Below are 15,678 nucleotides of genomic sequence, written 5' to 3' on the forward strand. Positions count from 1 at the left end.
GGCTAAAGGACGGAACATATTTGTTTTGATGTTAAATTGCATCTTTGAAAATTCCAGCCAGGACTGGATTTTTATTATTAGGATATTACCATGTTTTTAAAATATATAATGTTCCCGAAATATTTAGAATTAAAATTACATTATAACTGCTTCTTTTAATTTAGTTTGTTGTAAACAGTGGTGTGGCTTGTTTCAAATATTGTTGTACAGTGCTATGGGAAGGCAAAAATGATTTCACGGGAACAAGACTAAATGTTATTACTGATTTTTGCTATTGAAACTTTTGAAAAGGATGTTAAAAAAAAAAGAAAGAATTTATTCCCACACCACTCATAATCCCTGTCCAGAACTTCCAATTTTGTATAATAATCATAAACCTTGCTCAGGACTATATAATAATGATGTTGTAGCAAAAAGGAATTTTTTTTTATTACTCATAGCCCATTTTTGTATACAACTTGAAACTTACAAAGCACAGTCAAAAACAACTGTTTAAAGAAAAAATACAATTGATTTACCCATACACTCTGGACAAAAATATTTTGTAAAAAAACCCACACTTCTCAGTCATGAAGAAGTAAATGAATTGAACATATCATTTCCAAGTTGATTTGTATAAACTATAAAAGTCTTAAGCCTTGGTGTAAAGGCGTAGCAAGGTTCTATTACCCATTTGAAGCAATAAACAAAAACGTAAACATGGAGACTGATTACACCACCCTATCCTTTATTGCCACGCCCCTTATACAACCTCCACTATGAAGAAATCCATTATATCATTTCCTTAGTGTTGTGTGGCTGTGTCATTCTGCTGTGTGTTAATACAGCGGCCATAATTCGATAGTATTATATTTCCCTGTGCGGCAACCAAAATTGGATACTCTGTTATTTCCCAGTGGTCATGGTTGAGCTTATCTACAAGTGTGGAATGTGTTATGTAAAAGCAATTGAGGTTGAAGAATTCCCATACAATAGAGATTCAGCCATTGTTTATTCGTTGTTGCCACTGTCCTCTAATAGTGGTAGCTGGTGGTGAGCAAAATTCAATCAGCAAAATTTTATTTTTAGTGCAGAATTTACTAACCCCCACCCCCCACAAGTTGGTCATTGTTTCTCAAACTAAGCCTGAGGAGAATAAGCTTCCTAAAGATGTGAACCAAATCAGTATGTACATACTGACAGCAAATCAATTGTACCCCACAGAGAGTAAACTGAACAAGACACTCTTGACACAGCTTATGCTTTGATTATGTAGAATCACTGTCAACAGCAAAAAACTTGTACCAAACTTTAAGCGGGGATGGTGGGGGTGGTGTTGTAAATCATGGAATTGAAAGATTATTAAACTTGTACACCAGTAGCAGGTGGTAGGATATCTACTGGAATTGAATGTTTGCATACTACAGTCACATACTGTAAAATACTTTATTTTCACTTAGAATTAATTTTCGCTATTTTCACTGAAGTAATAATTCAATGAAAATAAAATCCAACGAATATACCTTTTTTCCTATATTTTACATTCAACTCGCCAAAAATCAGTGAAAATAAATTCCATACAAAACACTCAAAAATTCTTTTCAGCGGAAATTAATTCCACCTAAAATAAAGTATTTCACAGTACTACATATATGCACCCTTGAAGTTCAGTGATGTCTGCCTACTATTTTGCCCATGTACTGGAGGAACCCAAAAAATTAAATTTATAATTACTTATAAGAGAGACATGCTTATTTCTAGTGGCTGGCTATATTTAATAATTTATTGTTTTTATTTTTGACAATGAGATCAACTTACTTGGTAAAGTTTTGTTTGTACTTAATCCTGTATAATTTGTGGACTGGAAGATACATAAATTGAAACTCTAACAAATTGTCAAACCAACAAAACAACAAATATTTTGTTCATTTACTGCTTTAAGTTTGTTATTGACAATTTTTTGTAGTAAAAATTTAACATAGGTTCATTTATTGCAAGGGGGTCACAGCAACTCATGTGAAATTTCTAGCCATGGAAATAAACACTGTCGGGTATTTTTGTATTGTGTAGTGATTAAAAGTTGTTGGTAAATATGCCTTGCAGGGATTTTGAGAATTATTCACACAGTCAGTTAGCAAGATGGCTTGCAACCTTGCAGAACAGTTTTGTTTTTGTCCAATGTAGACTTGATGGTGCCATTACTTTGACATGCACACAGTTTTAATAATTCCATTATCCTACTAGACAAGGGTAAAGCTCAGCTTCTCAAAATGATACAAGTTTGTTAGAATCCTCGAACAGGTTGTTTTGATGTGTTTTAATATTTGTTGAATTCCATGCAATTAGATGCACTAGAAATATAGAATTCTTATTGAATACCTATGCTAGATTTGCAAATCATTATTTTGACTACCTCTGTACCCTATGAAATAGTAAATCCCTCACATAAGCTTGTGATATGTTAACTAGCAGAAATGCCACCAATTTTATTATCTCCGCTGTCGATTTTCACTTCTTCTTGAAAATGACTAGCCCAGTTGCTTTGATATTTTATACATTGATACCTGAAGTGGGCCTTAGCCATTTATCTAATTTTAGTGAATATTTTTGTAATTTTTGGGAAAAAATGCTGATTTTGACTTCTTTCCTTTTGATATATAATATGCAGACACCAATTGTTTATTTCATGATAATAAGTTAATTTTTTTCATTTTAGGGAATATTTTTGACATTTTCGGTAAAAAAAATGCCATTTTCAATTGTCTCACTATAGATCAGGGCTGTACAAGGTGACAAACTGCTTGTTTGAGGCTTTTGCTGATTTTACAACTGATTTCTCTGAAATTTACCAACCTTTGAGTTTGCAATACAATCAGTTATCTGCAAACAATACTGTCACCACAACAAAGGCATTCCTTTCAACTTTATAATTATTATGATAACTTAAATAATAATAAATTTCACAATTAAGACTGAAACATGAGGTACCAAACAGAAAGACAAAAATTATTTTTTAATATCAATATTCCCAAAAAATTAAAAAGTGATGTTCAAACTTATACTATTGAAAATGATTTAGATGTACTTATTCTTCAGTCTACCACACCTATGACTTATAAAGACCAAATTTAGCTTAGTAATTTTTCATATATTCTTCAGAATGAAGTGACCTCTTTGTGTTTAGCTCATAAATTTGTAACACGCCCACAAAGCAAATAGCCAAAGCCTACTTTTTGATTTTGAAAAATGCTACAAATATTTATTGCCACTTCCTAAGTTACTAGCATTACCATCAGTATTTAATTGATCAGTCTGTAAGCAGAGATGAAATAAAATTATTTTGCTATGCCTGAATCAGCTTCTGGTGTGGTTACGGTCATCTAGCTTTATATTGTAGAAAGCCTCGTTTAAAAATTAGGAATCTTAATGTAAGTGTTTTTTTAATTTTTTTAAATGCATAGCGAACCCTTTTTGTGAAAAGGGATGTACACTAAATAAATAAATAAATAAAATGTCTCATAACAAGTGAAGGTCATGACGAAAAGTCAGTTTTATGACTTGATTTTGTCACTGCATCTATCGGTAATTTATACCGGGAAATAAATGACATGACATCACTAAGGTAGAAAAAATGTCACAGAAACCCTGCCGACAAGGAACTTGTCTTGCTGTATTGTAAAACAATATAATAATGGACTGTAATGGGTCTTCACTCCAGCAGGTCTCATAAATTACCTGCTAGAACTGTCAGCATGTTTTTTGTACGTGTGCCTGTACTGAGACAAACGCATTTAACAGTTCTAATTAGCAATTAAGGAGGATTAGTAGTGAACAATTCATTATCACCTTTCAAGTCAATGTTTTGTATTCTTCGTATAAATGCCATACTGTATTTGATCTATTAGAAGCACATATAAACGAAAATTTGCATGTATAGTGTACACTTGATCATCAAAATATGACTTATACGGTCGTAGACATGCATGTACTTCTCCCCGTTACATGCATTTCTAATAGAGCAAATATGGTACTATTATTGGCAAATTGTGGAAGAGCACACCTCTGTATTGCACAACAAGAATGATTTTTATTTTTCTGTGGATGATAAAATGATTCTAAATGATGTCCATTTTCTCAGCATATATAGTAAATTGTTTGAATTAATTTTAAATTAGAATGTTTGTCAAATTCAGGTAGTTATGTCGCAACTGTTCACTAAGTATGATATATCAACTAGTGTTACCATGTACTTTGATCTAAGCTATTCATTGTACTCAATTTTCAAAAACAATAGCCATCCCAGTTCAGTCTGCAACTCGAGGAGGAGGAGGAGGAGGAGGAGGAGGAGTTACTTGATCGGTGAATAACAACTTTAACATTTTGATGCTGAAAAGTATCTTTTAAACCTTCTAAACAAATGTTAGGGCAAACTTAAATATTGAAATCAATCTAAAAATTTACCATTCTCTTGTTTGTAGAATATTTGCATTTTTGTAGTAGTTATATGCCAGAATGGCATACATTACGTCAATTCTCATGAAAATTAGCCACAATTGAATGTTGGTACAGTAGTACGTACTCAAAATAATATTTGATGTTTATAACTTTGATTTGTAAGATTCTTATATAAAATTTTGTTTAAAAATTCATTTTTTATATTTTTATGAGCCATAGCTTCAAATTTTATCAGGTTATTTTACATTGTATAATTTAGAACACTTAAAAAATTCAACAGCTGACTATTAAATGTAAATATTTAATTTGATCCGGTTACATGTACTTCCGCCTCAGTACAGTGGTCCCTCACATTGCAGAATATTGTTACCCTAAATTTTTCTGCAAATTATTGTGCAGTTTTTATGTAATTTTCTCACATTTTTTTTTATTGTGAGTATGAATGTGTCTGTTGGGGGGTCAGTCTCTTGATCAGAATGAAGCAGACAGGATTGGAAGATGCATCTCCAATAGAAGCAGCCGCATATGTAGTACAGTCAAAGTATTGCTTAACATTTCAAAACTGCCACTCCTAAATTGGCCTCATATTAGTACCACAGGACAATACCACAATAAATAGGTTACCATATAACTTAATCATTTCAATATGATTTATTATAGCCATTGACTCATTTACATAAGCACATATGCTACTAATAGAGCAAAAAGAAAATTATTTTATTCGGGTGATGTTAAACATTTGAGAGTTGACTGTAAGCTTACATTTTGTGAGGGGAACATTTTCATGAAATATCCTGTCAGTAAATACTCTATTGGTATTCTGAAAACAGACATAATTACACTTATTAGTGTCCTCGGAAGTCTTGGTGACTTTCACAAGGGTCCCAGGGAGTCTTTTTGACTTTCACTTGGGGCCTAGGAAGCCTTAGTGACTTTCACTGGGGTTCTAGGGAGCCTTAGTGACTTTCACTGGGGTCCTAGGGAGTGTTATAGTGACTTTTGCAAAATTTTCACAAAATTTTCCTGAATTATGTAATAGGAAACATTGTTGTTAGTGGCCAAAATTTAGCAGTTTACACTAAAATTATTTACTTTTCGTTTATTTTCAGCGAGCAAGAAAAGAAGAAATTGGAAAAATCATTGTTTACACAACTAGCATGAGTATTATCAGAGACACTTATGAAAAATGCAGATTTGTCAAAAGATTGTTTCAAAATCATCGAGTAAAATTTGAGGAAAGAGACATTTATTTGAACAAAAATAACCAGCAGGACTTGCAGGAGAGACTTGGACCGGATCAGCCGCTCGTCGTGCCGCAGGTGGTTATTGACGGAGAAATCATTGGGGTAAGTATATATGGCATTGGCTTAATACCTGTGTTTATATTTGTCATATATATTTGTGGAATATTTGTCATGTGTATTGAGGAAAATTCATATGCACAACACAAGATTAGCATATACTTCAGTAGGTCGGTAAGTCTAAGATTATGGCATTGTCATTTTACAGTGTGCAAATTCCCTGGATTCATTAAGTTATACTAATTTTGACCTTGAGGTTATAATGAAGATGGTTACTACAAATACAACTTATACATCTTAAGATACGATCCACAAAATGGTTCCATTAGAGTCTGCTCTTTGCACATAAAATGTTGCGTAAATTTCAAACTTTTTTTCATCAAAAGCTAATAGTAATGTCACATTTTGTCTGTTTGGTTCAAAATTAAGATTGAATTCAATGAAAATTTTAGAAACAGTAAACAAATTTACTCAAATCTGCGCGGGGAAAAAAAATGTTGTGCTCAAACCAGACTTTTTACTTTTTATGGTGAGTGAGTGATTGCTTCACTTCAGGGGAGCAACATGTAACTCTTTGTCTGCTGACACTATTTTTTCCCATTCATTCTGGCCATCCATGGAAGTTTTCAGCAGGCAATGTATTGTGACCATTTTCAACAGGCAAGGCCGTGATCAAGTTTACTTTCTGTCAAGGACTTTTCTCACAAGTTACAGTTTGACAAAATATCCAATGCTAATTACTTCTCATGAGTTGGCCCAGGTTGTCAACTTTTGAACTGTGTTGTCTAAGTATCTCCCCATCTTTGGTGTTTTATGACACATGGCTAATGTAGTGGAACAATGTGTGCAACAGCAGTGCTTTCATTCAACCCCTCTAGACATATGGTATATTGACAATAAATTGATAGTACCCATCTGTCATTGTCCCCTGCCTTGTCCTGAACATTATCTGACTAGTATTTTGGTTCTCTATGGATACTGCAATTGAGAATTGTATTCTATGCATCACATACGCATGACAGTTTTTATTTTTCATCTTGTTGTACTCTCACACTGTTAGAATTAAATCTGTCATTTGCACACACACACATAAAGCCCTTTCATTTGTTTCACAAACGATTTGCTTTCGGTCTTTTAAGCATACTATAGTAGCTTTACCATGCCACAAAAATACAATGCCTGAACTTAAATTAAATTAAGGATAAAATACAAAACAATGATAATTTCTATTCTGACAAAATACATATGCTAATTAGTATTATTAGTATGCAAATTAGTTACCATGTTTAGGTATTTAGTTTCTGGAGAAAACTACTCTACTATTGTAGTCAACCAAGTAAATTGCCACTGTTTGGCTACCAGCATATATATTTTCTGGGAGAGACTCCAGCAGAAATTGTGGTTCATTTTTTGTCAAATTATTGATCCTAATTGCATGCAACCTGGCAGGTATAATATATTGAGTTTAATAAAACACATCCACCTCCTGATGCCTAATTTTACTTTTCTCTATGCCTAATTTACTCTGAATGTTTTATAGCTAGTGTGATTATTTGGCAGTGTTAAAATGGATGGTTGAATAGAGTGTCAATATTTGCTATATTGCATATGGTACTGCATGCTATTTTTTATGTGTACGTCATTGAACAGGAAATTACAATATTTCCATGGATTTTTGTTACAGAATGGGAGGGAGATAGTAGATGAGTGTTAGCTGGACTAATGTGTATGTTTGTGACTATGTTTAGAAATACAAACCATGATTATTATTGTGCAACCAGTTTCCGCATGTTTTTTTAGATATATATTATTACATGAGGTAATTCATTATTGTACTTCAGTATGTTGTGTTGTCCAAAGGTTAGCTGACTGCTTGCAATGAAGGAGTACATTAATCACGCTTAACTTCCTTATTATAGCTTGGTGACATATGGGTGTGTACTTGTTCTCTTACTTTTAAAATTCTTTTTTTTTTCCAGAACTGGAAAACACTTCTCTAATTTTACCGTGCTTTGAAATTTAGTTAAATATAAAGTTTACGATTAAAGCATTAATTTTTGTTAAAAACAACATCAATGACAGTTATTTATATCATGCAACTTATTATGTCATTTATTCAATGGGCTTCTTGGAGTTCTTAAAGGTCAGGGGTCACCTTAATTTGGCTGCCTCATGCAACCGACTGCTTTGCTATATTACATGTTTCCTGAATCAAGCATAGTTTTTGGATTAAATCACCGGTTTAAAAAAAGTTAAGACTAACATCAGTTAGATTCACCATCAAGCCATGCTGACCTTAAATGGAAGTTCAACTATCAAATCAAATTAGATGAGTACCCTGGGGAGATTGGTAGCAGAAGATTTAGTAGTTCTAGCCATGTGGTCAAGTCTAATCCATCTTGTAGTGTACTGTGAACTAGATGAATATCCTGGGGAGAGATTGGTGGCTGAATATTTAGTAGGTCTAGCCATGTGGTCAAGCCTTATTAATCTTGTAGTGAAGTAGATGAGTACCCTGGGGAGAGATGGATGGCAGAATATTCAGTAGTGCACATAAACCAAAAATGCATTCATTGTACACTATTTATAGTTCTTCAAAATATGACTTAGTTTGACTTTAAATACACCTCTGTCATTTATGTACGCATATGCGTGACTAATAAACAAAATATATGGTAAAGTAATTCTAAACAAATTATTTTTATCACTAGAGGGCTATCCAAAGTTGGTAGAGGGCGCTGCCTCCCAGTTTACTTTGTTCTATTGATACCAATAAAACTGTATTCAATAATCCTCCTGTTTTTTTCTGTTTAAAAATAAACAATGTGTGAAAATTTAAATTTCTTTCTTTCCATGAAACATGAAGGCAGAGATTAAATTGAGAAAACCATACACATGTCTAAAAATACATATCACTCATGACATTTGTAGATATTGATTCCCTTATCAACTCCCCTTGTGGTCTGATTTCTGGAAAGGTGACCTAAACAATGCAAATGAAACCAATTTAATTTTGTCCTCAAATTCTTAATGTTGCCATGGCAACTAGGAGACTGATTGCGCCATCGTCCTTTTTAATCTTTGCCTGTTTTGGTTTTGGGAAAACCGATTTGCTTTGTGTTTCTCAAAAAACCCTGCAGGCAAAATTAGTATTGCTAATTTTGTCGCTGTTTTTAGATGCAGTATGAGGTTATCTAAGAATATGCGAAGTATGCACGTAGACAGTACGTTGATGCATCTTTTTCTTGCTTATAGTAATTATTTGATGAGAGATTATAGCCCAAAATGGCAGCCGAAAATGTTTTGTGCTGTGTGTTCACTGACAGGAAACTATATTTTCATCTCGATCTTATAGCACTTCTGCGTCCAATGTAAACAAACTGTTACATCAATAACTTTAAGGGCGATAGTGACATAGTTTACCCCACATAAAAGAATTTTTAAATATTTGACCGACTGTTATTTTGTGAAATGTGTGCTGATGCAGTTTTTTACAAAACGACGAATCATAATGTTTTTCTGTGCTAACTTTGTCTCAGACTTAAAGTTAAAAGTGTTTCAGTGTTTTTTTACATTTCTAATTTTCTGTTATTACTTAAAAGTGATTGACTTTTATTTCTTGCTCATAGAATAATACTAACTTGCAATGTTGATGACATTGTTATAATGGGCACAGCAAGAATATCACAAAGATTCAGTCCTTACAAAGTCATTTGTTTTTGTTTTTTTCCTCTTATAGTTCAGACACCTACCTGGCAGAACATTTCCACATTCAAATGCTATCAATTATTTGCTTCAATGTTACTTTTCATGGACAGGAAGAAAACTATACCACCTTTGCATCTTTGTGGGCTCCCATCACACTTCATCTTTTAAATTACCTCCATTAACAACTTTAATTCTTCAGTCAAGTTATCAACGATGATAAAAGATTCTTTGATAATTCATCCACTCACAAAATATAATTTGTTTCACATGGTTCATTTAATGAAAGGATTGCGGTGTACGTGATTTGGGGGGAAATGTAAGGTTAGGTTAGAAATAAAAATAGCTTAACTGCTTGAGACCTGTAGTTAGGTTTCAAGTAGGGGGCCCTGTGTACTCAAGAAATAGTGTGCTTTCTTGTTTTCAAAGTTGAATAGGCATGAATATTTTTTTGGGGGTGGATCGTGCCCATGTTGTATTATTACAAGAGGGAGTGATGAATATATCGCCATTTTACAACTATTATATTGGTTGTAGAAACCGAAAAGTCTAGGTATTCTTAGGCACTCTAAAAGGCTGTTTGGGAAGTTTTTTATAAAGTCTCTCACCTTTAGAACATCATCAATATCATTATAGATTTTGTAGATATTAAACAATTTTCAATAATTCCCTTTATAACCAAAACCTAAACTTGAAAGTTTTTAATTTTGAAGTGTATGACAAAGATAATACGCTTTTTAAATAGATTTCAAATTTCCTTGGAACTGTTTGTTTACAACCAAATATGATGAAAATAATTGTCTTGATGTGACGTGATTTGAAATTACATGATGTGATTTAGATTAGCTTGTGCTCTAATGATTTCAATCGTCCTTTGAAAATTTAATACCTTCGGAGTCTACTTTAGAATGTTCATAAAATGTTACTGCTATAGGAATCAGGAATTAATTAACTTACGTCCATGGTAATAAACACTAATGAGATTTCAAAATGTTGATAAATTGATTTTGTTGACTTTCTAAAGAGGTCTGTATTTTGGACAGGAGACTATGTAACATTTTGTTAGCTTCAAGTTTGTGACTTTAGGTTAAAATTAAAAATACTGTTTACAGCTTTAATTTTACGGAGAAGTGAATTTTTTTTATAAACGTCAGAAACTATGATCAGTAAATTTGTCAAAACTGTGACTTATCACAAAAAATTCAGAATTTTATCTGGAAGACTATTAACTTTCTTTTGTATGCTTTTGATTTACATGTATTAAAATTGTATTTTGATCAACAAAACATCCTCATAAACAGGAAACAAACATTTCTCATTTTGTCATGTGACGTACTTCACTGTTAATGCAAAATTGCAGACAAATATGTGTGAGGTCCATGTTTTAAACTGACACAAATAATGACGAGAAACGGGGGGGGGGGATTTGTTTGGCTTTGGGTGCGTATGGTCAAACCAGGGAGCTGTAATTCTCATTACAGCTCCCTGGTCAAACTTAGCCGAAGTTTAATGATCTATTGTAGAATAAATACAATTTTTATTTTATATTCGCTTCTCTTAGAGATGTGATTCTTATTATAGTAAATACAGTATCTACAGTTGAAACGAAACTAACTAAATTTCATACCATATGAAAAGTATATTCAAGTTAAATGTATTTTAATATCTGGCACATTGCCAGTTTATATGATATCATTTCCATTTATAATAGACCACAAACAGTTGATACATGTGTTACGTTGCCAATCAGGAGGATTAAAAATGGCAATATAACTTTTTCACGAGCATCAGCTTTTTATCACAAACAATAACTTTTCCCGGCTCTCTCATAAAATTGCGCAGTGAAACAAATCGTAAAGCCTCTATGACTGACCCCGCCAAATCATTTACATATTACTGTCTTTAATTCATTATGTCTTTTCTGACATGTCAACGTATTTCAGTTTTATGCTGTATCCATTCCTGGAAGTAAATCTGTAGGATTTTTAACTAATCAATATTTTAAAGTGTCTTTGTTTGAGGATGTAAGAGCTTAAGTTAAGAAACTTAAGAAAATTGTTTAATAGACACACAAAATAGTTTCCATTTTCATTTTGATGAATGCTTTTTTATAACTATATTGTATGCATATGAGCATTCATTTTGAATAATTAGTACATACAATTATGAACCAACAGATCAATTCAACAAAATATTAATTAATGCAGCGGATAATTGCCTTAAAAAAGTAACCAATAAAAGAACAATAAATAATAAAAACTATAAACATCCAAAACAACAACAATGGTTTGATAAGTCGTGTTCTACAGTAAAAATGGAATTAATTAGTACCTCTAAGTTGCTAACAAAACAACCAACCAACTCGTATATCAAACACCAATATTATACTCTTAAAAAGCATTATACAAAACTTATAAAATATAAAAAAAGAGAATATAAAAACATGTTGGTGTCCAAACTTGAACATATGGACAGTGCCAACCAAAATGAGTACTGGTCTGTGCTGAAAAGCCTACGTAATCAAAAGACCAAAAATCAAGACACAACAATATCCGGAAAAAATTGGATTGATCATTTTTCAAAACTCTATAATAAAACAAACATTAAAAATCATGAGTTACAAAATAATCTTATAGAAAAAGAAATGCGACAAATTCCCAACAAATATCTAAACTCAAATATCACATACAAAGAAATTCTTAGCGCTGTTAGCAAACTAAAAAACAATAAATCAGCTGCTGATGACAGCATTGCCAATGAAATGTTGAAAACCAAAAATAAGTTAATGATAAGATGTTTACAGAAACTTTTCAACTGTGTTCTAGATGGTGGAAAATTTCCTGCAACCTGGAAATCTACGATTCTTGTTCCACTACACAAATCAGGCGACAAATTAAATCTTGGTAATTATAGAGCTATTGCATTAACAAGTTGTCTCTCAAAACTATTTACTGGCATAATGAATCAAAGATTGACCACATACTTGGAAGAAAATAAATTATTTACCGACATGCAGTTTGGCTTTAGGAAAGACAGGAGAACGACAGACGCAATTTTCCTGTTAAAAACAGCAGTTGAAAAAACAATTTATAATAAAAATAAAAGCAGCAGTTCTGGAAAACGGTTATACACATGTTTTGTTGACTTTAGAAAGGCTTTCGACAGCATCTGGAGGGATGCGCTCTTTCTCAAGTTACAAAACAGTGGTATCACGGGGAACTTTTATGAAATAATAAAATCTATGTATAAGGATATTAAATATAAAATTAAATTGTCAGAGGGTATAACTGATGGATTTCAGTCTACCTGTGGAGTTAAGCAAGGCTGCAATTTATCACCAACTTTATTTAACATTTTTCTGAACGATCTGCCAGAATTATTTGGGGATCAAATTGATAAACCAGTTCTAATGGGCGAGAAACCTATAAATTGCATCCAATATGCAGATGACCTTGCACTTATTTCAGAAACGGAAGACGGCCTACAAAGCTGTTTGAACAAATTAAATGACTATTGTATAAATTGGAATTTAGAAGTAAACGTAAAGAAAACTAAAGTCATGGTATTTAATTGCAGCAACAGACTGATTAAAAACATGAATTTTAAAATCAACAACCAAGACATATCAGCTGTTAGCGAGTTTTGCTATTTAGGGGCAATATTTACTCCAAATGGGAAATTTAAAACAAACTTATCTATGTTAAAAAATAAATCAATGAAGGCTCTTTTCAGCATCAGACAAACAGTCTTAAACCACAAAATAATCTCACCAGCACTTAGTTTGAAAATTTTCGACCAATTAATTTCACCTATACTCATGTATGGTGCAGAAATCTGGGCCAATGAAATCACAACTGACAGTAACAGTTTAGAGCAAGTTTGCAGTCATTTTTACAGGTTTATCCTGACTATATAGTCTGCCAGATAATCACATTTTAAAATTAGCCCTGGATGAAATGATAAAAATTAATTCAAACTGGGTAAGGACTATTAATGCTACACTGGGACATGATCTAATTAAAATAAAAAATGATCACAATATGGAAAATTGGAATCAAATACTAAAAAAAGTAAAACTCAGACTATCTGAGATTTATATTCAAAGATGGAGAGAAGAACTAAATTTCAGTGAAACCAATGAAAATAGGGGAAGAAAACTGAGAACATACAAACTATTCAAAGTAAGCTATAATATGGAAAATTATTTGCAAAACATTTCAAATTTCAGCCTCAGGAAAATGCTTTCAAAATTCCGTCTGAGTGACCACAACTTAGAAATAGAATTAGGTAGAAGAACAAAGCCCAAAATAGAATTAGAAAATAGACACTGTAATAAATGTAACACTAAAGCATTAGGAGATGAAAAACATTTCCTGCTATTTTGTACTGGCTATATAGAACAAAGAAAAAACTGTTTGATGAGTGTGCAATAAATATTTACACAATGGATGTGAATTCCATATTTAAAAAGATTATGGAGAATAATATAGCTTTAGCAAAATACTTAAAGAGCACAATTTTTAAAACCACAGAAAGTAATTAATTTATTTTTTTCTTTTATTTTACTAACATTTTATTTTTATCTCTTATGTATTGTATGTTTTTATGTTCCTTACCATACAAAAACCCTCTGAAGGTTTTTAGTAGTGTAATAAAGTTATTATTAATTTAGAATTTAGTTTATTCATTTTTACGGGCAAATATACTGCAGAAACACGAAAGATATAAAAAGTATAAAACATGAAATTACCGAAAATGCTTGAACGCCCTCATGTGGTTGGCTTTGAAACGTAGTAGAGGTCCTCCTAGTCCCTGTTACTTTCAAAATTTTTATTATACCTGGTAAATATCCAACATTTCGTATTAATTTTTAATAAAACAAGGGGGCTTAAGGACTGGTGGTCACATTGTTTGCAATCATTAAATTACTTCCAACATATTGTCCAATTTCCATGCTTATTGTATAACACTCGTATGGAAAGATTACAGTTGCAACAACTATACAGCCCTTTAAAAATTGCCCATTAACAATTCCCCCCACATTTTTCTGCAGAACCCCTCCATCAGCCTCTGCCTCCCCCCTTTTTTCACATGATTTATTTCCAATGATAGTCTTGAGATATAGATATTATCCTTCCATGTCTGATAAGCAGATAAGAACCATTGATCGATTATTGAACATCTTATAATGACTTCTGGAGATTCCATATAAAATATGTGCGAGCAAGATGAATACTTTTGATTAGCTTTCTGCTCAATTGCTTTTTCCCCCCGTAAAAATAAAGTCTTCAGATTTTCTCTCCGAGTATGCTTGAGCTCAATTCAGGATTTCTTCATTCAGTACTACCTTTCTGATTGATTGATTGTCACATTTGTAAATTAGTGTGCCCAAATGTGTACTCTAAAGTACAAATTGATTCTCCCTGTTGTAATTAGTTGCACAGAATCATTCAGACTGCATTGACAGAGCTCAATCGTTTGACGTCAATGACTGTAACGTAGTGAGCTTAAGTGTACGTGTGTTTTTCAGTCATTTCTGTGTCAATAAAAAACATATCAGACCAGCCTGTATAGTTTACTGGTGTTTAAAAAATCTTTCATAAATTAATGTTATGTGCTTGTATTTGAAGAAGATAGAATATTTTTTGGTTTTTAATCAAAATACAGTACCATTTATAAAAAGCTCATTTGAAATTCATGTAAACAATGTAAATTATAAGTCTTGTATACATTAGGACAATCTACACTTTTATTTACTAGTATCTAAAAATAAGGTGGTTAATAACGCTGATGTGGCACTTACAATTAAATTTTCAAATTCATGACTAAAAAAGTTGTTTTGAGAGGGGGTAATGATTGTTGATTATTTGTCAAACTCGCAATTTCAAATAATAATATTTTTTTTTATAATTGTAAAAAGTTTACTATCTTATTTTATTGTATTATTATTTGTATATCTGGTAGTCTGATACACAAAGAATAGGTGAATCCAGAATTTTATTTTAATTGGATACTTAACTTTAAAAAAAAAGACAAACTAAAAAAAGACACAATTTAAACAATTCTTTGGCAAACCCAATGACCCATAATACCCCTTTCACAATTAAAGCAACATATAGTGTTAGAATTTTAGAAGAAAATAAACCCCAAAAAATCATAACTTATTGGTAGAAACTAAATGCTACAATCCACCCCTACACAGCTACATACAGTGTTAGGTTAGAATTTCAACTGCCCA

General features: G+C 32.2%; 1 protein-coding gene across 1 annotated transcript in view; it reads left to right on the forward strand.

Moving 5' to 3' along the window:
* LOC102806784 (glutaredoxin domain-containing cysteine-rich protein 1-like) overlaps positions 1 to 15,678 on the forward strand; it is a 32,671-nt gene that overhangs the window by 1,121 nt on the left and 15,872 nt on the right. Inside the window, exon 2 of the mRNA XM_006818726.3 lies at positions 5,544 to 5,780. Coding sequence (XP_006818789.2) covers positions 5,544 to 5,780 — 237 coding nt within the window. The remainder of the gene's footprint in view (positions 1 to 5,543; positions 5,781 to 15,678) is intronic.

The sequence above is a fragment of the Saccoglossus kowalevskii genome, chromosome 4 (assembly GCF_978046115.1).
Source record: "Saccoglossus kowalevskii chromosome 4, keSacKowa6.1, whole genome shotgun sequence".
NCBI lineage: Eukaryota > Metazoa > Hemichordata > Enteropneusta > Harrimaniidae > Saccoglossus > Saccoglossus kowalevskii.